Source organism: Anabas testudineus, chromosome 18, assembly GCF_900324465.2.
Source record: "Anabas testudineus chromosome 18, fAnaTes1.2, whole genome shotgun sequence".
Lineage (NCBI taxonomy): Eukaryota > Metazoa > Chordata > Actinopteri > Anabantiformes > Anabantidae > Anabas > Anabas testudineus.
In genome coordinates, this window is record NC_046627.1 from 25179670 (window position 1) to 25199535 (window position 19866).

The following is a 19866-nucleotide window of genomic DNA, read 5'->3' on the forward strand; positions in this document are numbered from 1 at the left end:
GACCCCCCCTCAGTACAAACACACACACACACACACACACACACACACACACACACACACACACACACACACACACACACACACACACACACACTTACTGTATATAAACACACATCACAGTCATCTAAACACCTCATATATTTTACATGCTTATCTTCTTGCAGGATGTGCAAACCAGTGTCTTCCTATTTGCATTAAGTTATATTGGATTCAGCTAAGTCACAAATCTTGCGTTGCATATGTTACTATACATACACAAATCGGCATGATGTGCTGTAATACAGACTACTAATATAGTGCACATTGAGGAGAAAGCAGGAGAAAGAAGGTACTGTGTATTCATTTATTCATCTAAACTGAATCAACTTTAATGACATAAAACTCTACTTTGATTCTTGGTTCTTGATTGTTTCTGTCCATTATGACGCTCGGCGTTCGAGCCAGCCGTAACAGGCACACATCAAGAATGGAGTAATGGCATAAAAATAAGAGGGTGGGCTGAGAGAAAGAAGAGGAAGAAGAAGAGACAGGAAAACGTGGGCGGGAAATGAGAGGGAGTAAAGACGCAGAGCAAGAAATGGGCTGACAGGGTTTGATCTTGTCGCCCACATGAAGGCTGGAGTAGCTTGGGAACGCGTGTAAGCACAACTATGACTTTTCCCATCGGGTTAAAAGTAGAGTAGAACAGATAGAAGCTGACACATGCGGCACAAACTGCGTATAGCGCACACATGCACAGTGTCGTATAGCCCACAGTTTGAACGGTTGCATAGAGTACAGACGTGAAACACACTCTCTCGTAATCACCATCAACTTTTCTCCGTCTCCCTCTCAATTCACAGGCGCATGCAAATCAATGTCTGTTGGGTGGTAGTCATTGTTGCAAAGTGTATGACTTGCAGTGGAGGATGTGATTTGCAGATTTTCGTGTTATTTCTGGTGCCATATTTTGAGAAATATATTACTCTGATATGTTTATATTTATAGCTGCTTGTCTCTGCTGCTTTGTGTCCTAATTAAAAATGTTGCATATCCCCCCACCTCGCTTTCTGCCTCTGTTATGTTTGTGATGCGTTCTGGGTAGAGGGTCTCAAGAGGACTGCACTTAGCGGTTTTCAAGTCAGAGCAAAAGAAAAAATGAAACAGACAGAAGAAGATGCATGAAAAATTGAATTAAATAAGTGAAATGACAAAAAATATGAGAACAGATCATCCTTTGTATTTGTGCACATACATGTGAGTGAGTTCACAGTTCACAGCAATGCACACACCAACACCATTATGTGTAAAACTGTATGCATGTAAAAAAAAAAAAGGAAAAAGACAGTGACAGTATGGGGAGTTGGCATCGAGGGCTTACTGTAGCTGAAGCTCATGACTTCAATCATAAGAGACAGACAGAGCCAGACTTGTGCCATTTTCAAATGGCAGTTTGCCCTCCTAGTGTGATTTATGTCAATTCACAAAGCAAAAGAAGAATACGTTCGGATCCCAGTGTGACAGTAGGAAGGGGGTCTGGGTACAGAGGAATCACATGTGCACAGTTTGTCTCCAAAGGCAATGGCCCGACCTCATGAGAGCGTGAGTCAGCTGAGAGTTTTCTGATGCGGCTCGTTCATCATGGGGCAGGGCTTTGACCAAACACTTAGACTTTATGTAATAGTTTATGTAACGGCGTGTGTTGTCAGCCATTTTGCAGCTTTCCGCAGGAAAAACCAAGGTACATTTCAGTACTGGAAAATAAGAAACAGAGGTAAGGAAACGTGACTGAAACTGTGACAATGAGCTTTTTACAAGAATTCTACAATATAAGATGAGCAGACAGATGTTGCTTCTGTGAAACAGAGATAAAAGTTAAGACTATTTGCACATTTTCACAGCTACTGTGTCATTTTTACTTGCAAACCAAATATTAAACGACTGTTTTTTATAATTTTACAACGTTCAATGTTGATGCATTATTATTCTGCAAAAATTTAAACCCTGTACACAACAGCATAAAATATCAGACTCCTTCACTTGACAGGTCCGAAGCTGTCATTAGGTGGTTGCTATGGCAGTGACCAAGATGCATAAAAGCCGCCCTGTTCTCCCAGGGTTTCTGTTGAGTTTCTGATAATGTTGTTTAAAGGTTAAGGCTGCTAGGTCTGCTTTTCCTCTTACCTCAAACCCTTTAAATTATACATTGCCGTCAGTATTTCACAGAGAGTCGAGATGCACGGAAAAATGGAGGGATGAATAAATATGAGGACAGATGAGAAGAGAAAGGCGAGTAAGTGAGAGAAAACGGAAATGATAAATTAAGACGAAAAGCAGGGAAACAGCAAACAGAGAAAAGGAAACGTGTCAATGAATAGTAAGAATGAAGAGACATTAGGGAGCATCAGATAGACATATCAAAGCCAAATTGAGTAAAATGCTGAGTGAGAAGAAGATTTTCAAATAAACGAAGGCTGCGAAAGTCTGAAGAGACACACACGCTGTTTCCTAACTAACCCTCCATCTTTATCATGGGTGGAAAAATCACCAAACACAAGCCGTGCTGAAGACAAACAGACAAAGAGAGATAAATGAGCCACTCGTCCGTCCGCCTCCTTTGTTGTCCTCCGTTGTTCTTTCATCTCCATCCGCTCTCTCTTTCTCTCTCATCTGTCTGTTCTCATGTATGTTTTAGCGCAGCTCATCATATATTTATGTCCTGGTCAAAAAGGGGCCCTGCCACCGAGAACTAAGCTGTTTAAAAAATGTTCACAACACGCAGGCAAAATCTGTTTCACGGGCTTCTGTGGTGTTAGGACTGAACATTAGGATGTTTACTTTTCCTCTTTTGTCTCCACTTAAGTAGCTTTAAGGTTTTTGAACAATTCCACGCTCTATGACAGTATCATATATACGTTATGTACCCCCTTAGCGAATATGAAATATGAATAGGCATTATTATGTGTTTTGCATTGCGCATGGGTGGAAGGTGCCTGTGAACACGCACTCAATCACAGCACGAGTAAAAGCATGTACACGTCAAACAGAAGGTATAAATTTGCTTTTAAGGGCTCCAGCAGTTTTATGGAGGCAGTTGTCCACTTTAACTAAACCTTAAACTAAACTAGAGTATTTAAAAAATGGCTACACACGCTAAACAAGGCGGCCACACGCCACCAGTTTGTATAAGCTGATGGATGATGGGTCTGGTTATTGGTGGTCCTCACAAATATACACAGCTTTGTGTGTAACGGCACTTTGATTTGATTGACTGGTAATAGCATCTCAAGGTGAGAGTCTTTAAGCAATGGGACTTTTTTCTCTCTCCATGCCAACCACTGCCAAGCCTGCCTGTGGATGACTGCCAAGGGCTCTCACTCACACACACACACATCCTAATTCTCTCACTGCCCCTGGCACAAGAAAAAAAATTAGCACACGTCTTTTTCCTTCCGCTCAATCTCCTTCACTCACTGCTGCTCTATCTGTCCCCCCTCTCCCTCGTTTAATCCCTCTGTTCACCACCCAGTGTGCCAACAGTTGGCCTCACCAAATGTAAGCCAGTCTTCTCAGTGTACCTGTCTCTCTTCTTCCTGTCCTATTTGTTTTATTTCCTTCCCTCTAGACATCCATTTGTTGTGTCTCCTCCCACCTCCACCTGCCCTTTCCTCTTCTTCTTGTCTTCTCTCCCAGCGATTTATCCGTCTCTCTTTCTCCTGACTTGGTCTCTGTCCGTCTCTCTGTCTCGCCCGCCTCCTTTGTCCATTTGTCTTTCCCCTTCTCTCTCCTTCCTGCGGTCTCATTTACTGCCAGTACTCGAACCAATTCATCTTCCTCCGACACCTTCGCTCTCCTCCGGTGCCCCCTTCGTCCATCTATCAGCTTTTATCTATCACTCACGCTACCTGCACAAGTGTGTTTATAACCTGGAGGTCATGAGAGGTTTTTATCATTGACCATCAGGGGAAATTAGAGTGAGGAAAGTGAGGCCATAAAGAATATTACTGTGCACCAAGTGCTACAGTAATATGTGTGACCTACAAAAGTTAATGTAATTGACCATGAGATTTCCCAGCTGCATTAGCTGACAATCTAGCATTGTTTAAAAATGACTACAAATGCATAAAGATGGAATAATGTTATATATTCCTGTAAAATGTTTGTACCCGTCAAGTGAAAGAAAACTTGAAAGCCAGTTTGATGGATACAACACTAGGTAAGTCATTACTTTATCTGACCATTCGGATGTGTTTTAAATCATATAAAGCAGCATTAACACATTTTTAGCCACTTCGGTCTCCTGAGAGTGAACCAAAACAATAAAGCAGAGCCCCATAAAACCAAAACGAGGAGCCAAACAATTCTATAAATCTCCATAGAACTGTAGAGTAGGATAACGATTCTTTATGGGTTTGTCACACATATCATTAATACAAAAATACTGACAGTTGCAGCTTTAAATACTGTGTTAAAGAAGGTAAGATATGTACTCTAAAGCTTTTCTCTTCCAGTTCATCGTCTACTTCATCCTCACTGTCCTCTTCCTACAGTTTCTGTCTCTTCATTCAGTCTGTACTTACTATAGACAAATCAGTGCACTCTCAAGAGCACAACACAGGATATTTTTAATGCATCTCTGTCAGTTTATTCATGCTTTCGCTCCTTCACATGAATCTCTCTCTCTTTCTCCTATTTACCCTTCAATCCTCTCCCATCCATTGGCTTTTACTAGCAATTAAAACTGAAAGTCATCTTCATCCTAAACTTTAATGGCGATGCATTTATGGCACATTAAAGAAATCAAAAACACAAGCTACGGAGTACAATAACAACTGTTCAGAAAAAAAAACACCCTAAAACACCCATTGTTCAAACCTAACCATGTTTTTAGCATCTTCACTCAGAAAAACACAGAAGAAAAAAAAAGAGGAATGGAGAAATAAAAACAAAAAATGGATGATAAAGTGAACAGCAATAAAGCGTTATACGAAGAAGTGATGCTGCAAAAGAGCAAAAGAGGTGAGAGGGAACGATGGGTGAATGATAACGCAGAGAGGATAATATATCATCCTGTAAAATGAAGTGGGAGACAGAGAAGATATCTGCAATGGGAAGAATAAAAGTGAAGAGATGACAGGGCGGAAAGATGGATGGAGCTGAGGTGGAGGGCAAAAAGAAATAGAGAGATTAATAAAGGAGAAGGATGAGTGATAGGTGGACAAATGTTGAGGAAAGGGGGGCAGCTCAGGGCAGATTATTAGGAAGTAAAGGAAGACGGCTAGAGGAAGATAAAGTAAGAAACCATGATGAGAGAGGGAGAGAATAAGGCAAAAGATAAAAGACATTACGATTGTATTGGACTGTATTGGAAAGCGTGCTGAGGGGGGGGGTGAGAGATGTGAGTAGAGATGGAGCTTGTGTGAGTCACATCATCTCCTCCGCAAGCTATTAGTGATTTAATCACTCAGACATCACTATGTGTGTGTGTGTGTGTGTGTGTATCATACCAGATTACCCTGAGCTACGTAGTCAGGATCTGGCTCATCTTTCACAGCAGCGTTCATCCATCATGTCAGAGTCGAGGTTCTCAATCTGTGGGTTGACACCCAAAGCAGGTGGGTCTCCACTAGACTGATGTAAGTTATTACAGATGTATTTATATGCTCTGGAAGACTAATGTTTAAAGAGTGATAAGCTCTGATAATAATCCTGAACTGTGGTGACACATACCGTACAAGTGATGTATGAATTAAATAGTGAGAAGAAAAATGCAGTATAATGGCCATTGTTAATCAATGGCACAAGCAACCTTTACAATGGTGACTCTTCTCCAGGGTCAGAGAGGCCAAACATAGGGAGGTATTATAGTTTGTTGGTTTTGATGCGCCATCCACTCTAAGTTAGCCTCCGGTACAGACTGACAGATTTTTATGTACAGATTGCGCCATACAAGAGCAAAACAAGACAGGAGTCAAATTTAGTTCGTTATCTTGTTTTGGAAAGCTTATTCCTTAATATACCTTATGCCTTATATCCCCAACCAGTCGAGGCAGATGGCCGCTCACGCTGAGCCTGGTTCTGCTGGAGGTTTCTTCCTCTAAAGGGAGTTTTTCCTCTCCACTGTCTCCTAGTGCTGCTCAAGTGGGGTTGTTGGGTGTTCGATATCATTTTGTACACAGTGATTTGTAAAGTCTTAAACCTTAAACACTGTAAAGTGCCTTGAGATGACGTCTGCTGTAATTTAGTGCTATACAAATAAAATTGAAACCCCTAGAAGGGAATATCTCTGCATTACTGACTGTTCAATGAGTCTGTGTCAAAGAATGTTTTGAAAGTATATTTGTAGTAAAATTACCTGCTGTACATTTAAGAAGTTCAAGAAAGAAAACTTCATCTTGCTAATAGGCCGTTAGCGGTATAAGTAAAAGTATATGATTAAAACCAATGCATGAAACCATTTCAAGTCCTTTTAATTAAAATACAGAGTGGCAAAGAGAAAAGAGGAGGAAACCCTGGGGGATCTTGTGACTGAGTAGCACTAGCATGTCTAGACTGGGTAGAGTGTTGGCAGACAGCTCACAGAGCAGTAGCACTTTAACACCTGGAACGTTGGACAAATCCTTTCAAAACCATCTTTGGGACCAATGGATTTTGTTAAGGCATTAGGGTGAATTTTGCCGTTCCACTTTCTGTTGTGTCCGAGCATTGAAGGATTCTGAAGGTTGCTGCCTGAATGTCTCATTAATTTTCCCTGCAATGCCCTGTAATTTTATTTTCATGTCAAAATACATTGATGGAAAAAAGGCACTGTTGATAAAAGACTGCTGACTGAACACTGTTATTATCATCACCTACAACCCGCATTAACTGGATTTTAGAGACCAATGAGGAAATATTATAAACACCCTTTCTTTTCAGCTTAAATTTCTGAAAACTGTTATCCAAGCATTTCTAAGCAGATTGCACCTGATTGCTACAAAAATACTATTACTACTTTAAGCATTTGCTATAGTTTTGCTTTTAGGAATCCATAACCTGTTTGTCATTTGGTCATTTGTTTTTCAATTTATATAAAAGTCTTTTTGTCACTAATTCCCATTGAAAAAATGAAAATGGAATATTAGAGCTTATTTTCTTCAATTTTAATTTGAGTACAAAATCAGAAATCTGAAAATAATTCCATTATCTGTTTTTTGATTTTGGTTTTGAAAAAAAAAATTGAATAGTTTTGAGAGTTTTTTTTTTCATTTTTTGTTTTAAATTGAAAAACAAATGAACAAATGATACAGGGATTATCCATCCCCTGGGCCAGAATTCAACAATTTTCCTGCCTCGGAGGGCGAAGTTCATAAGTAACAGAGGAAACAAGAGGGGGAAACATTCAAAGCTAATTAAAAGGACTACTATTTACCACTACAAATAGATAGAAAATGTGAAACTTGAAAAACTAAAAAAAGCAATCAATCCCAGAATCAGACTTCTGTCCTGTCACAAATAGTCTGTTTTCCATTATAGAGAAGCTCAATTGAAGCTGTAAGCCTGAAAAGACAAAACCCTTTTTCAGATTTAAATAAAGGGATACTACCACAGTTGTTCAGTTGCATATTCAAATTATTGTGGCATTTCTTTTCCATACAGCTCTTTTATTGCACTGTACCTCCTGAACTGCTTTGAGGCACAGGGCAGAAGGAGGGCGCTGTTCATCCAGTACATGAGACAGCTAAAACTTGTCTCTCTCAGTGGCAGATGGTTACAAGAGTAAGAAATTATTTTAAAAACACACACACACACACACACTTCCCACAAATGTATCTTTATCTAAGAAACATAACAAACCCAGAGGAAATATTCAATTTATGGTAGTCTTCTTCAAAACAACAGCAGTGGTCTGGACAGAAGCTACTGTTTATCGTAAACATGCCTCATTTGTTTATAGGAAGACTAACAGGATATTATGTGGAGTTTATAACAGGGAATAATAATTCCAACACATTACATCCATGTGGCAGTTATTTCAGTCAGTCTGCTGAAAGTGTTTAATACTGTCAGCTAACTTGCAGTCATTTGAAATACATAGGAAAAAAAGCTGCCTCAGCTGACCCACCCTGGAGTTTCTACCCTGCCCTTGGTGGTCAGTGAACCCACCAGAGAGGCCTTTAATGTGGTGTCGGTGTGGCAGGGTGGGAGCAGGGGCGCCCGGTGCAGACGTGTAGCAGGAGTAGGGGGTGGTGTAGCTGGTGTCTCTGTCCCCCTGTTGAGCCTGTAATCATGGGCATGGAAGGGCAGGGGACCAGCAGCCTGCTGCCGCAACTCACGGTAGGTCTCTGAGCTGTGATTACAGGGTGTGTGCAAGTCCACGGGGGTTTGATCACAGGGATTCGTTGACAAGTCAGTGTGCATGTACCACTGTCTGTGTGTGTGTGGGCACAGAACTCTGACCATAGGGTGTGTTTGTGTGAGTGTGTATTCTTGGCAGAGAAAATTACTGGGACTGCAGGGCTGAAAAAACAACCACAGGGGTAAATCCAGGGCTAAGAAGCCCAAAAAAGAGAGACGCAGAAAGAGAACAGAAACAGGGAGTGACAGGGATGCTAAATGGCAGAAGTGTATAACAAAGAGACAGAGAGAGAGGAAACAACAACAGAGATAAAAAGCACACAGCCAGAAACAGACAGAGGCGGCAAGGTTAGCATTTCAAAGGCAAAACTGCTTCAACGACGAGCTGCTATGTACTTCAGCACTGCAACAACTTCACCTTTCAATCTGTCTAAACGACTACTGTAAAATCCTTAACTGTAACTTTGTCAGGTTGTTGGCTTCGACTTAGAGCCACAAATCAATAGACCCTACGCAACTGTTCAACAGCAGCGCTGCAAGACAGACACCGTGAGGGAGGCAGAGAGAGGAGCCCGAGGCAGGGATTAAAAATTATGTTTAGAGGAAGCCAGTGGTGCCATGCAGTTGTGTGTGTGCATGTGTGTGTGTGTGTGTGTGACGATGGCAGCTGAAGTACTGTAGTATGGAGAACAATGTCAACAGGCAAACAACAGACGGTGGCTGCCACAGCGATTTGAATACACAGCTGACGCCTAGTACACATATGAAGACCCGCACATACGAAGAGAAACGGATGAAGACGCACAGGAAACGCTTCTGAAGTTGTTGAAGATGAGGACTTAAGCTACTTAACTTTGACTGCTCTGACATTAGAGGAGCTGAAGAGGAAAGGGGGGAGGGAGGGGTCAAGGCGAGGAAATAAGAGAGCCAAGAAAAAACTGAGGAGGAGAAAAGAGAAGAGGGAAGAAAAGAGGATGAGGAATAAGTACAAGGTGGAACATAAAGAGAATAGGAATGCTCTTCTTCTCTCGTCCGTGTCTTTCGTCTTTACCTTTCCCCTTCCTTTCTCTCTGTCAGACAGACCATGACTGTGCCAAAATGTGATTTTAATCTTCATAATCCGTTTGCCCTGTGACTGTTTTCCTTTGGTAATTAAAGACCAAGTTATGGACGTGTATCTCGCACATACACTCACAGTGCCTTTAAACTTTAGACTCTGGGAGTAAATGCAAAAGAAATAGAAAAATAGCTGAAATCAATGGGAGTGGAGCAGTAATAGGGAGTGTAATAACAGCTTTCTTAGCATTTAAACTTTCAGCTTAGAAACCTGGTAGCAGCAAAACAAATCCTTGGAAGAAAACAAAGCTCCTTTTCTATGCAGCCATATCTTTTTTTTCCACTCTTCTGTCTCTTTCTGTCGTCTCCTCTTTGTTGAGCTTACAAAGAGAGGGATCAAGAGTAACTAAGGCAACAAACGAGACGAAGAAAAAACGCAAACCCTGTCATTCTTAGAGAGAGACGAAGGAATCCTGACGTTCGGTGGAACGGAGAGAAGAGTGGAAACGTAGGGAGGCAGAGGGTTGTGGGGGCGGGGGGGTTCAAAGTGTTTATCTGCCTATTTTCAGGCTGTTATTTGAACCTGAAAGGGTGCGGGGTGTGTACAAGTAAAGGGAAGACACCAAAGAAAGAAAGAAAGAACTGCAGAGTGAGAAAATAGTCCTGAAATCCAGACTAAATATCTGCCTCCCAGCTCTCTCATGTGATACAGAGCTCAAAGAGCGCCTTTTGTACAGTGCTGTGTCAAATATGGTACAGTTAATGTGCAGTATTCAACATACTGTGTATGATCTGGACTGCAAAATTGTAAAGAGAGATCGATCATAAAGACAAAACACCCTTTGTTAGACAAATGACATACATACGTTTTTTCCTTTGGTGTGTTAAAGTAAATTCATGACTGTAGAAATAATGTAATGTCTTATGGTCTGGAAGTTTAAAAAATGCTGCAATGACGTTTGTAAGGTTATATTTTGATATGTTCTTATATCAACTCTGCTTGATTAAAAACTCCCAGCAGGAAGCAGCATGCATACTAACAACCAGGGAGTCTGCTGTGTTCATGACAAATATCAACCCACCACTTGACAGTTTGAAAGTGTGACATTTATGCAACAGTTCTTGTAATAACATGTTTCTAGCTTTATATTTGTGTCTTTATGATTGGTTGCCATTACCCATGGTGCACTGCACTTAGGCTGTTTAATTGTAAACAACACAAAGTCTTTCATTGACGCCGAAAAATAAAATCTGAACTGCTCTGACACTTCATTTCCATATGATGATGACAGTTTATTAGGTGTGTGTGGCACAGGGGGACTGAAGTGTCAAAAGAGCATAGTTAAAATTATTAACTTTAAAAGACATCTAGTGCCTTTGCCTGCTCCTTTGTGTGTGAGTGTGTGTAAGAGGAAGAGACCACGTGACACTCCCTAGATGAGCAACAAACAGGACTGTGTGGACATATAGCTAACACACACACACACGCGCGCGCATGCACCTGCAGCAGCAAGGATGCTCACACACTCACACGGGAATGAATGCATCTGGATATGGGAGCAGAGAAAGACATGCACCCTTGAATGCACACACATTATTACCCACACTATGCACACACAGAGAGCACAGCTCTTGGGGATTTGGAGTTCAAAGGATGTTTTATTTTGGGAACAGCTTTGGGTTAGTCACCCTACTTTGGTGACAGACGGAGAAACAGGTTGCAAATATCAAACACTTTACAAGCACTGTGCCACACGCGCGCACACACCCGCCCACACACACAAACACACACACACACACACATGCACACACATGCACACAGGCTCTCACTCTCACTTTTCCTTGTATTTCCTGCGTCTCTCACTTAATTCCAAGAAACATCTCGCCAAAGGGAGAATGTGTTGTTTAAAGCGTACAAGCCGACTTCTTCTTCACCAGCAGCTAATGCATGATCACAGCTCTTCTGACAGCTTTGTCAAAAACACTAAGAACTTGTGTTTGGGCTTCATTAACACATAACGCGGCATGGCAGGATGCAGGGATTACAGTAGATAAAATTCAATATTGCGAAGCGGTAATTTCTCCTTGTACACTTGAGGGAGTGTTTCAGTCAGCGCTATGATTCAATTACATGAAAAAAGCAAAATAACACGTTGTTTTTCTGTGAGTGGAAGGCTGCCAGTTGAATTCTGCTGTTGTCTGTGACGTCTCGTGTTCATTCGTTTAATCTTGCCACCCAGCAGGAACTGTCCGATCATAACTGGGTACAACAAGCCATTAAAAAGCAGCTACACCCTCAGATTCTGCTAGGAGCCTCTCTGCTAGCACAATCAGAACTGCAACAGAGGAGTGAGGGAGCAACAAGGAGGAGGCATGTCTATGTGGTTACATAGTGTGACACCGAGGGTCAGATGATACAAGACTGACTAGAGCTCCTGGACACCACTGGAGCTAACTTGCCATGACTATCAGATGTCTAGCAGAGTTTTGGCTGTCACTACAAGGACATATACAGTACGAGTATTTGAGAGTATCGCTGTGTAGATACCTGTAGTTGAGTTAGCAGCTCAACTACAAAGGTACTGCAGTTTTTCTACAGTCATTTTCTTTATCACCAGCCCTAAATGTGCTGTTTAACTCCAAATAGAGCACAGTTACATGTGTGTCAGTGTATTTATTTTAATTACAGAAGAAAAAAATCTTCCTACACAATATTAGTTGTATAGGAGGCAGAAGTGAGAGTTGCCCATCGACTCCAGTGTGGCCTTTCACAACCCAACCTCTCCTGGCCATATGTCAATGTGGTTCTGAACAAGACACAGATCTACCTCAGAATGTCCAGAGACCTCAGACACACAGATTGCACACTCAAAAAATTACGCCCCATTAACAAAGTGGGAGGGTAGTAGTGTCAGGATGAGCATCTGGCATAAAAACCTGTGCCAAATAAACGTGCAGACCATGATCTACTGTGGCAAAACCACATGAGACAAGAAAAAAAAAAGGTTTCAAATCCATGTAGAGGGCTTCTACTGCTACTCAGCCCTGCTGCTGTTCTGTCAAACTGCCTACAATTGACAGTTGTACTTGTGGCAAGAAAAAGTATGTGAACCTTTTAAATTTCGTGGCCTTCTGCAATACTTTCTCATAAAATGTGACCTGATCTTCATCTAAGTCAAGAGTATTAACAAATTTAATGTGTCTGTATCTTGACTTTAACTCTGTGCTGAGTTGCAGGTCAGAAGAGGGCTAAGAATAAACTCTCCCTCTCTCACACACAAACACACACACACACACACACACATACACACAGACGCTGTTCACTGTGCCTTTGACTCTGCACACATGACCTCTGAATAACAAGAAGCTCTAAAAAGACAGAGCAACAGAGAAAACAGAGGCTCACACGCTCCACTTCAACTGAGAGACGTATAAATAAAAGAATTAAAAAAAGAATTAACTGTCTGAACAGAGAGAGAATGAATTCATCCCTTTAGTATATAATGGGAGTCCAGAGGGTGAGTAAATATAGATCCACAGTGCTGTACATGTTTATGTATGATTTCCCACAGAGTGACGCTGAATAAATCGCACTCAAGTGAGAAAATAACAAACTCGCACACCCACACTCATTCACTCCCTCTCTCCATCACGTCTGCTCTAGCTTCATAATGAAGTCATGAGACACAGGTCTTCCGTTCTCGTCGCTTCTCGTCTCTCACGCTACAATCTTCATTCTGCCCTCTACTCCTTACCTTGAATGTGCAGTTACAGCCTGAATATGAAAAGATGCTGTCCGTGGGAATTCATGTACACTATTACGCATGCTGTAAGGCATTTACACACCGATTTCTAGTCTCCCTTTTGCTTTGCTGCACTGCTTTTCCTGTTATTATTGGTTGTTGCACTGGTTTTGAACTGTAATTTTAAAGGGGGAACATCTGACATCTCTCATTGTGTTTCCATACAGTTTGAGACATATGAAAGTCCAGAGCGCGGGGGGATCAACCTGCCAAGTGTTGGTGAACTTACATTCCTACACAGGTGCTGTCCATGGTGCTGAAGATAATGTTGACTAGTGATAAAGAAGAAGATAAACTTATTGTCATTGCAACATCGTACAACGAGATTAAGGCCTAACATGTGAGAGGTGCCCCAACAAAATCCTTGTTGGGGCGAGGTCGGGTTTGGGGGTCATAAAATCCAAACCTTCCCCACAGGAGACAGAGCATTGTGTTTTAACTATGACTGTCAATATCGTCGCGAGGGTTATTTTCCCTGAGGACAACGCTCCAGCAGAGCCACAAAAGACATTATGCTGTTTTTAAAGGTCAAGTACTCCCCATGACTAGTAAAGTGACCTTTCCATCTAATGTTGGTAGACTCGCTTTAAATGCACATTTCAAGTGTCCACCTTGTTGGAGTATAAATGGGAAGTCACCATGGTTTCACCCCTGATCTCAAACCGAAACAAAAGAAAAGGAAAATTGATTTCTTTCTTTGTTAAAGAAAACTGGAATATATGGAGCTTAGCTGTCCCGTGTCTCCTCCTTCTTAACTTCCCTTTTCTCTCCTCTTGTCAGTTCAGCTCCAGCACCTTTTAGATTTCCCCCAAGAATATTTAACAGCACCTTGCTCACCTCTTCTTCATCTAACACTTCACTCTTTTTCCAAACTTTGCAGAACACTCATTCCAGCAAACATGTTAATATGGAAACACAATGTGATCTAGCTAAACTGCTTTGGCAGCAAGTCCCTGTTGTCTGAACAAAGGGCCAGACAGAGATGGATGGAGAAGATGAGAAGAGGAGTCAAGTAAGGATGGAGGAAGAGGTGGAGAGGAAAATGAGAAAGATAATAATATGCCAGGTTTAAAGGAGAGAAAGCCAGGGAAGAAAAGGTGTAAGAGCGAGTGATAAGAGACGGAAGAGAGACATGAAATGACAAGCAGGGGAGGGGAAGATAGAAAACATGTTAAGAATGGGTCTACATAGAAGAAATTAAAAAAATATATACCAGACACATAGAAAGAAAGAAAGAAAGAAAGAAAGAAAGAAAGAAAGAAAGAAAGAAAGAAAGAGAATTCAGTGAAACTAAGACAAATAAGGAAGATGGAGGATTTAAAGACAGAGATGAGTACAGCACATCAAGGGATTATGTTAGTCTGAAGGAAAGGTGATTTTTTTGGACAAAGATGAAAAGGGGAGCGAAAGAGAGAGAAAGAGACTGAGGAAGTGCGTGGTGAGAGCAAACAACAACCACAAGAGCTTGTGGGATACTGATAATGAGGGAGATAGTGAGCCACCTTGAGAGACAAATGCTACCATTAGCGTGCTACATATTCGGATTAAACTCAGTACAGGCCTTTGTTTGATAGTGACAGTAACAGAGAGGCAGACACAAAATATCTTATATTAACTTATATTAATGTTAACACATTTACATTTGGTCGATTGGCAGGCGCTTTTATCCAAAGCGACTTACAGGGTACAGGGCAAAGGCAGAGGAAACGTAAGGAGGTCTTACAGTCGGGATTAAGTAACATCCGAACATAATTTTATAGCAGTTCATTAGGAAGATGTCGCGTGATATTTCAGTGAACACTAACCCATATACAGCAGAGAAAGAGAAAATATTGATTACTTATTGGTTTTGACCAACAAAGTGGGAACCTCTTAGTGGGTAAAACACAACAGCAGTTGCTGCTACTTGCAGTTTTCTACTAATCTAATCTAGTGCAGCTTCAGCTGCATTCACATCAGCCTTTTATTTAGTTTCCTGTCGTGACGCACCAGCGACAGACTGTTTCCAGAGGGCAGGCTTGATCCTGCAGTTTATATCTCGCTTATCTCTCTTGCCCCCCCCCCCCCCCCCCCCTCCTCTATACCGCCCCCTTTGCTCGTCTCTCATTCCTCCATGACCTCACTGTTGAAGAGCAGCAGTTACTGCATCATTGATGGTACATCATTTCATTCACCAGCACACACACACACACACACACTCTGCCCTTGTCCTACCTCGAGGCTGGGAGGTATCAGATGGCAGGCTTCTTGTCCATTAAACCATTAAATGAATTTCACTCGCGCACACACACATTTGTACTCCTGTACTGTACTTGTGAGGCCCCTTAATGACTCATCACCTACTGTAGTACTTACTGTATTCACCATAACTAGAAGGCCTACTTAACTCAGCCCTTAACCTACATACTTTGAGTCTAAATTCAGTCTTAACTCTCAAACAGGCCTTTAAAAACAAATCGAACATTCAAGTGTAAAACTAAAATTGTTCCTCAGAAGGATAGAAATAGGAGAGCGCACACATACACACCCAGGAAGTCTTAGTCTTTCCCTCAGGGTAAGCTACAGATAAACAGCTTTTGAGTGGCCTTGCCAACATTTGCCACCTCTTGACACACAAGCACACCGATAAACACATACACACACACATCTGTTCTGTTATACTTGTAAGGACACCCACTGACATACATATATTGACTGTCCCCATGCCATAACCATTAAGATATAATCACTGTTCAAGCCTAAGCTGAACCCTATTCATGACCTTAAACAGCACATTAAAGAAGCCACAATATCCTCGCTTTGCACAAATGATCTCACTCCTACCATCTAAAACTCAAATTGGTCCTCTCGCAGATAGATACACAAGGCCACACACACACTCCCTCACACACACAAGCACAGTGCACTTGGTTTATAGGCCCCAGGAGGTGCTGGGAAACTGCATTCCCGACTGCTTCATGTACTGGTCAATTTAACTCTGCTAACATCAGCATATTAAAAATGCATGTGCCCAAGGACGCGAGAGCTATTTTGTGAATATGTATGTGTGTGCACGTGTTTTAATTCCAGAGCCTTCCATGATAAGTGCCATTAATACACTGTTGTCTCCCTAATAGGACTGTTTATACTGTGATTGCATGTTAAAAAATAAATTAACCTACCCAGAGATTTCTGAATTGGGGTCAATCATACAGAAAGGAAACACAGAGAGGGATGTGTCATTAGCAATCCAAAACTATGTCAGTCACCTGTCGGCAATACAAAACACATCATTTTTAATTCAACAGGTTTTTCTGAGGGGTTGCCCTTTGGGCAGCTTTGCCATTAACTGATTACAGATTTAACAACAAAATCATTTTAGTAGCCTGTGCACAGAGAGGCAGAAACTGAACCAGGTTTGGAGCAGCTTGTAGTGACACACATGAGAGCTGAGTATTAGGACACTGTGTGAAATCATGCAAATCACTTGTCGCTGAAATTGGTCTACCGACATGTCGGAGAGTCTCAGCACTTTCTCGCATAATGGAGAAATTCAAATGTCCAAAAGGAGCCGGAGGCAATATCGAATGTGCATCGGTTACTGACAACATCTCTGTACTCACATGGTCTCGTCATTCTGAAACTCCAGCTTTCCAGCAGCTAGTTCATAGTCCTCCCCTCCTTTGGCAGTGCCATCCAGGGTTCGATAGGGAACAGCTACCAGGCCTCTGGCCCCTGAAGTTCTGAGCACCTTCACCTCCATCACACCTACGCTCTCACTCACCCTCTGACTGGCGCTCTCAAAGGTAAAGATACCTGAGAAAGACAGAAAAAAACATGGAGTACTTAGGATACTGTAGAGAAACACTAAAAAGACATGAATGATGGGGCTGATAAACACCCACGCTCTCACTTGCTAGCTTGCTCTCCAGAGTTTATGTTATGTACTGTATATAGGGGAGATAATAGAGTGCCACCCACTCTCTCTAGATAAAAGATAATAAGCATTAGATAATGCCCACTCGCCACTGATACTCCCACTCTTTAATTCACCCTGGATGTTATCAAAGTCCTGTAAATGAAAAAAATGGCACCAATGAGAGGACTGGATCTTTTTCAGCCTTTTTTATATTATGTTATTGTGCATTTTCACAGGGTGCATTCATGACTGTGATAAAGTGAAAAGTGATATGATCTGTATACTGTAAATGTGCTAAATATTACAGAACCCTGGTGAAATTAAAGAAATGATCTCTTTTAAATTGTTAGTTGCAGTAAAACATGGTGGAGCTGTTCCTACCTGCATGATCATCATCATAGATGGTCACTGTGGCTGTGTGGTTGTCGCCCAGCACGGCTTTGGGGGTCGCGCTGGCGTCCAGGGGGGCAGTGCCGATCTCGGGATAACCAACCACTCGAGGGTTACTGAGGTGGACGTAGAAATACTCATCTTCCTCAAAGATGTCATCATCAATAACACCAACTGTGATCTCTAGGAAAAGAATTGCATTTCCCTTTAAGCTGTAGATTTTCCTACTAAGTATTTGTGGTGACACTATTTATGCAAACCAATGTCAATAATAAATGCTAAAGCATGTTGTTTGTTGAAGCCAGCGGGAACATTTCTGCCTCAGGTGCTGCACATGACCTCTGCTCTTTGAGCCTCAGTCTCAATGACATGTTTTCAAAATATGTCATGAATTATTGCTGTCACAGTTTTTTACCTTTGAGGGTCTCTCCGGGCTTAAACAGCAGTGTTCCCTCTGCAAACTCATAATCCGAACCTGCGTTTGCTGTACCGTCCTCTGTGCGATAGTCCACCTGGGGGAGATAGGACCACGGAGAGAGAGAGCGAGGCGAGAGAGAGAGAGAGAGCAAAAAGAGCCATCAACGACGAAACAGAAGTGAACAGATATGAAAAGGGCAGATAAACACAAAGCAAGGGAACAGAAAAGAAGAGAGAGATAGAGGCGACGCCACGAAAAAAAACAGAGCCGAGGAGAGGCATTTGGGGAGATGGGAACAGAGGGTGAGAGAAAAAGAAAAACAGCTTCATTAAACTGAGCCCCGTGGTCAGATACAGACTGATAATAAAGACTTTGAAGATAATATAACAAAACTTTCCCTGTGTCCTCTCCGTTCTCTGTCCTCCCTCCACTTGCCCAGTTTATTAACCCCTTCATCCCATACACAGGCTTATAAACGTACCTGCTTCACTTACATAAGCATTACTTTAAAATCATCTGTGGCTGTTCACAGTCACAATCTGTGACTCAGATTCAGCTTTGCTCTTGGAGTCATTCTCGTGGATCTGCTCTATTTTTAGCTCTTCATGAAATTTGTATAAGCGACACGGCTCCAAAGATATTTTTGAGTGCAAGCATGAAGCTAGTTGACATAGCTGGGTCTACTGTTGTTTTGTGTTAAAATGTGCAGAGATATGTCATATACGGTTATAAAATTATATACAATTATAAAATCATGTGTTGCTTTCAATTTTAAATGGATAGATGTGGTCAGTGGGTCTCTGTGAGTTACGCTGTTTAAATTGAATTTTGACAATATGTGTCACTCTTAAAATAATAATTTAACTATGGTGATGCCTTCAATGCAACCTTGGTTTTTTGAAGCATCGCACAGTTGTTCTGCATATAAGTATATCTGCTCTAATGTTTTAATTGAGTTACAGTATGGTCGCCCAAAAGTTTACTTGCCATACACCAGCTATTCTAGCTAACTTAAAGCTGCTATAATCATTTTTTTCACATGTCTATGTGAACCTGAAAGGGTTCAGTAATTGATATAATAAGTTTGTTTAAGTATTTAAAAAAGGTCAGATTGCAGCTCTGTGATTGTGAACAAAGTCGTGAAACATCTGAGTTATGTGGTGACCATCAAGTACAAGTACTGTAGCCTTGTAGAGAAATTGCGAGAATGGTGAAGAGTGAAGATAATCATTCCTTCACCTTTAATATGCCTGAAGAGCCTGTGTGTGGGCTAAACACACCACTTGACAAACATGCCAGACTGAGGTCACGACATCACAGTTCCTCTGCAGACAGCACTTGTGTTGCATCATAGGATAATTTGTATACAAGGAGGAGACTAGAGGAGACAGAGTCTTACAAAGCCTGTATAATGATAGTGAGCAGATCAGATATCATTCCACTAACACAGAATCTCTCCAGAACACTTGAAAGAAAATCTCTCTTTCAGAGTATCGGGCTACAGTTAAGCCCGAGATCAATGAGCCTTTGGAAAAAGTTGTGTTTTCTTTGAGTTAAAACCTGAGCGGAAATCTAAACGCATGGGAAGCTTTTCCTATTGTGTCCCCCAGTTCTCTTAGATTCACTTCTATCCTGAGACCAGCATCCAAGCAGAAGGAGAACAAGGATGCCCAAAGCCTCTGGAGGTGAGTTATGAGTAAGATCAGACCAAGACTAGGAAGTGTGCCAAGGACACGAGTGATCTTAGTCCAGTAAAGATTTTTGTTTCCTCTGGTGTCTGCTTATGTCTGACTGAGTGAGTCAAGGACACACTCATTCATATTCACACTTTAAGTCCCATTTTCTGAACAATTATTGTGCACACACCTTGACAGTGTTGTGCATGAACGAGCTTAAACAGCGCTACTTATCAAACACATCGTTACATCATTATTATTTATTTTATTTTTTTGATTAACTGTGAACTGACCTCATTTATTTGCAAC

General features: G+C 41.5%; 1 protein-coding gene across 4 annotated transcripts in view; it reads right to left on the reverse strand.

Moving 5' to 3' along the window:
• The window catches only part of LOC113157481 (sodium/calcium exchanger 1-like), an 84193-nt gene that overhangs the window by 19352 nt on the left and 44975 nt on the right, over nucleotides 1-19866 (reverse strand). For all 4 annotated transcript variants that reach the window (XM_026352994.1, XM_026352997.1, XM_026352993.1 and 1 more), the window contains exons 9-11: nucleotides 17879-17975; nucleotides 17455-17646; nucleotides 16778-16970 (exon numbers count right to left, since the gene is read on the reverse strand). In XM_026352994.1, the coding sequence (XP_026208779.1) occupies nucleotides 16778-16970; nucleotides 17455-17646; nucleotides 17879-17975 (482 nt within the window). The remainder of the gene's footprint in view (nucleotides 1-16777; nucleotides 16971-17454; nucleotides 17647-17878; nucleotides 17976-19866) is intronic.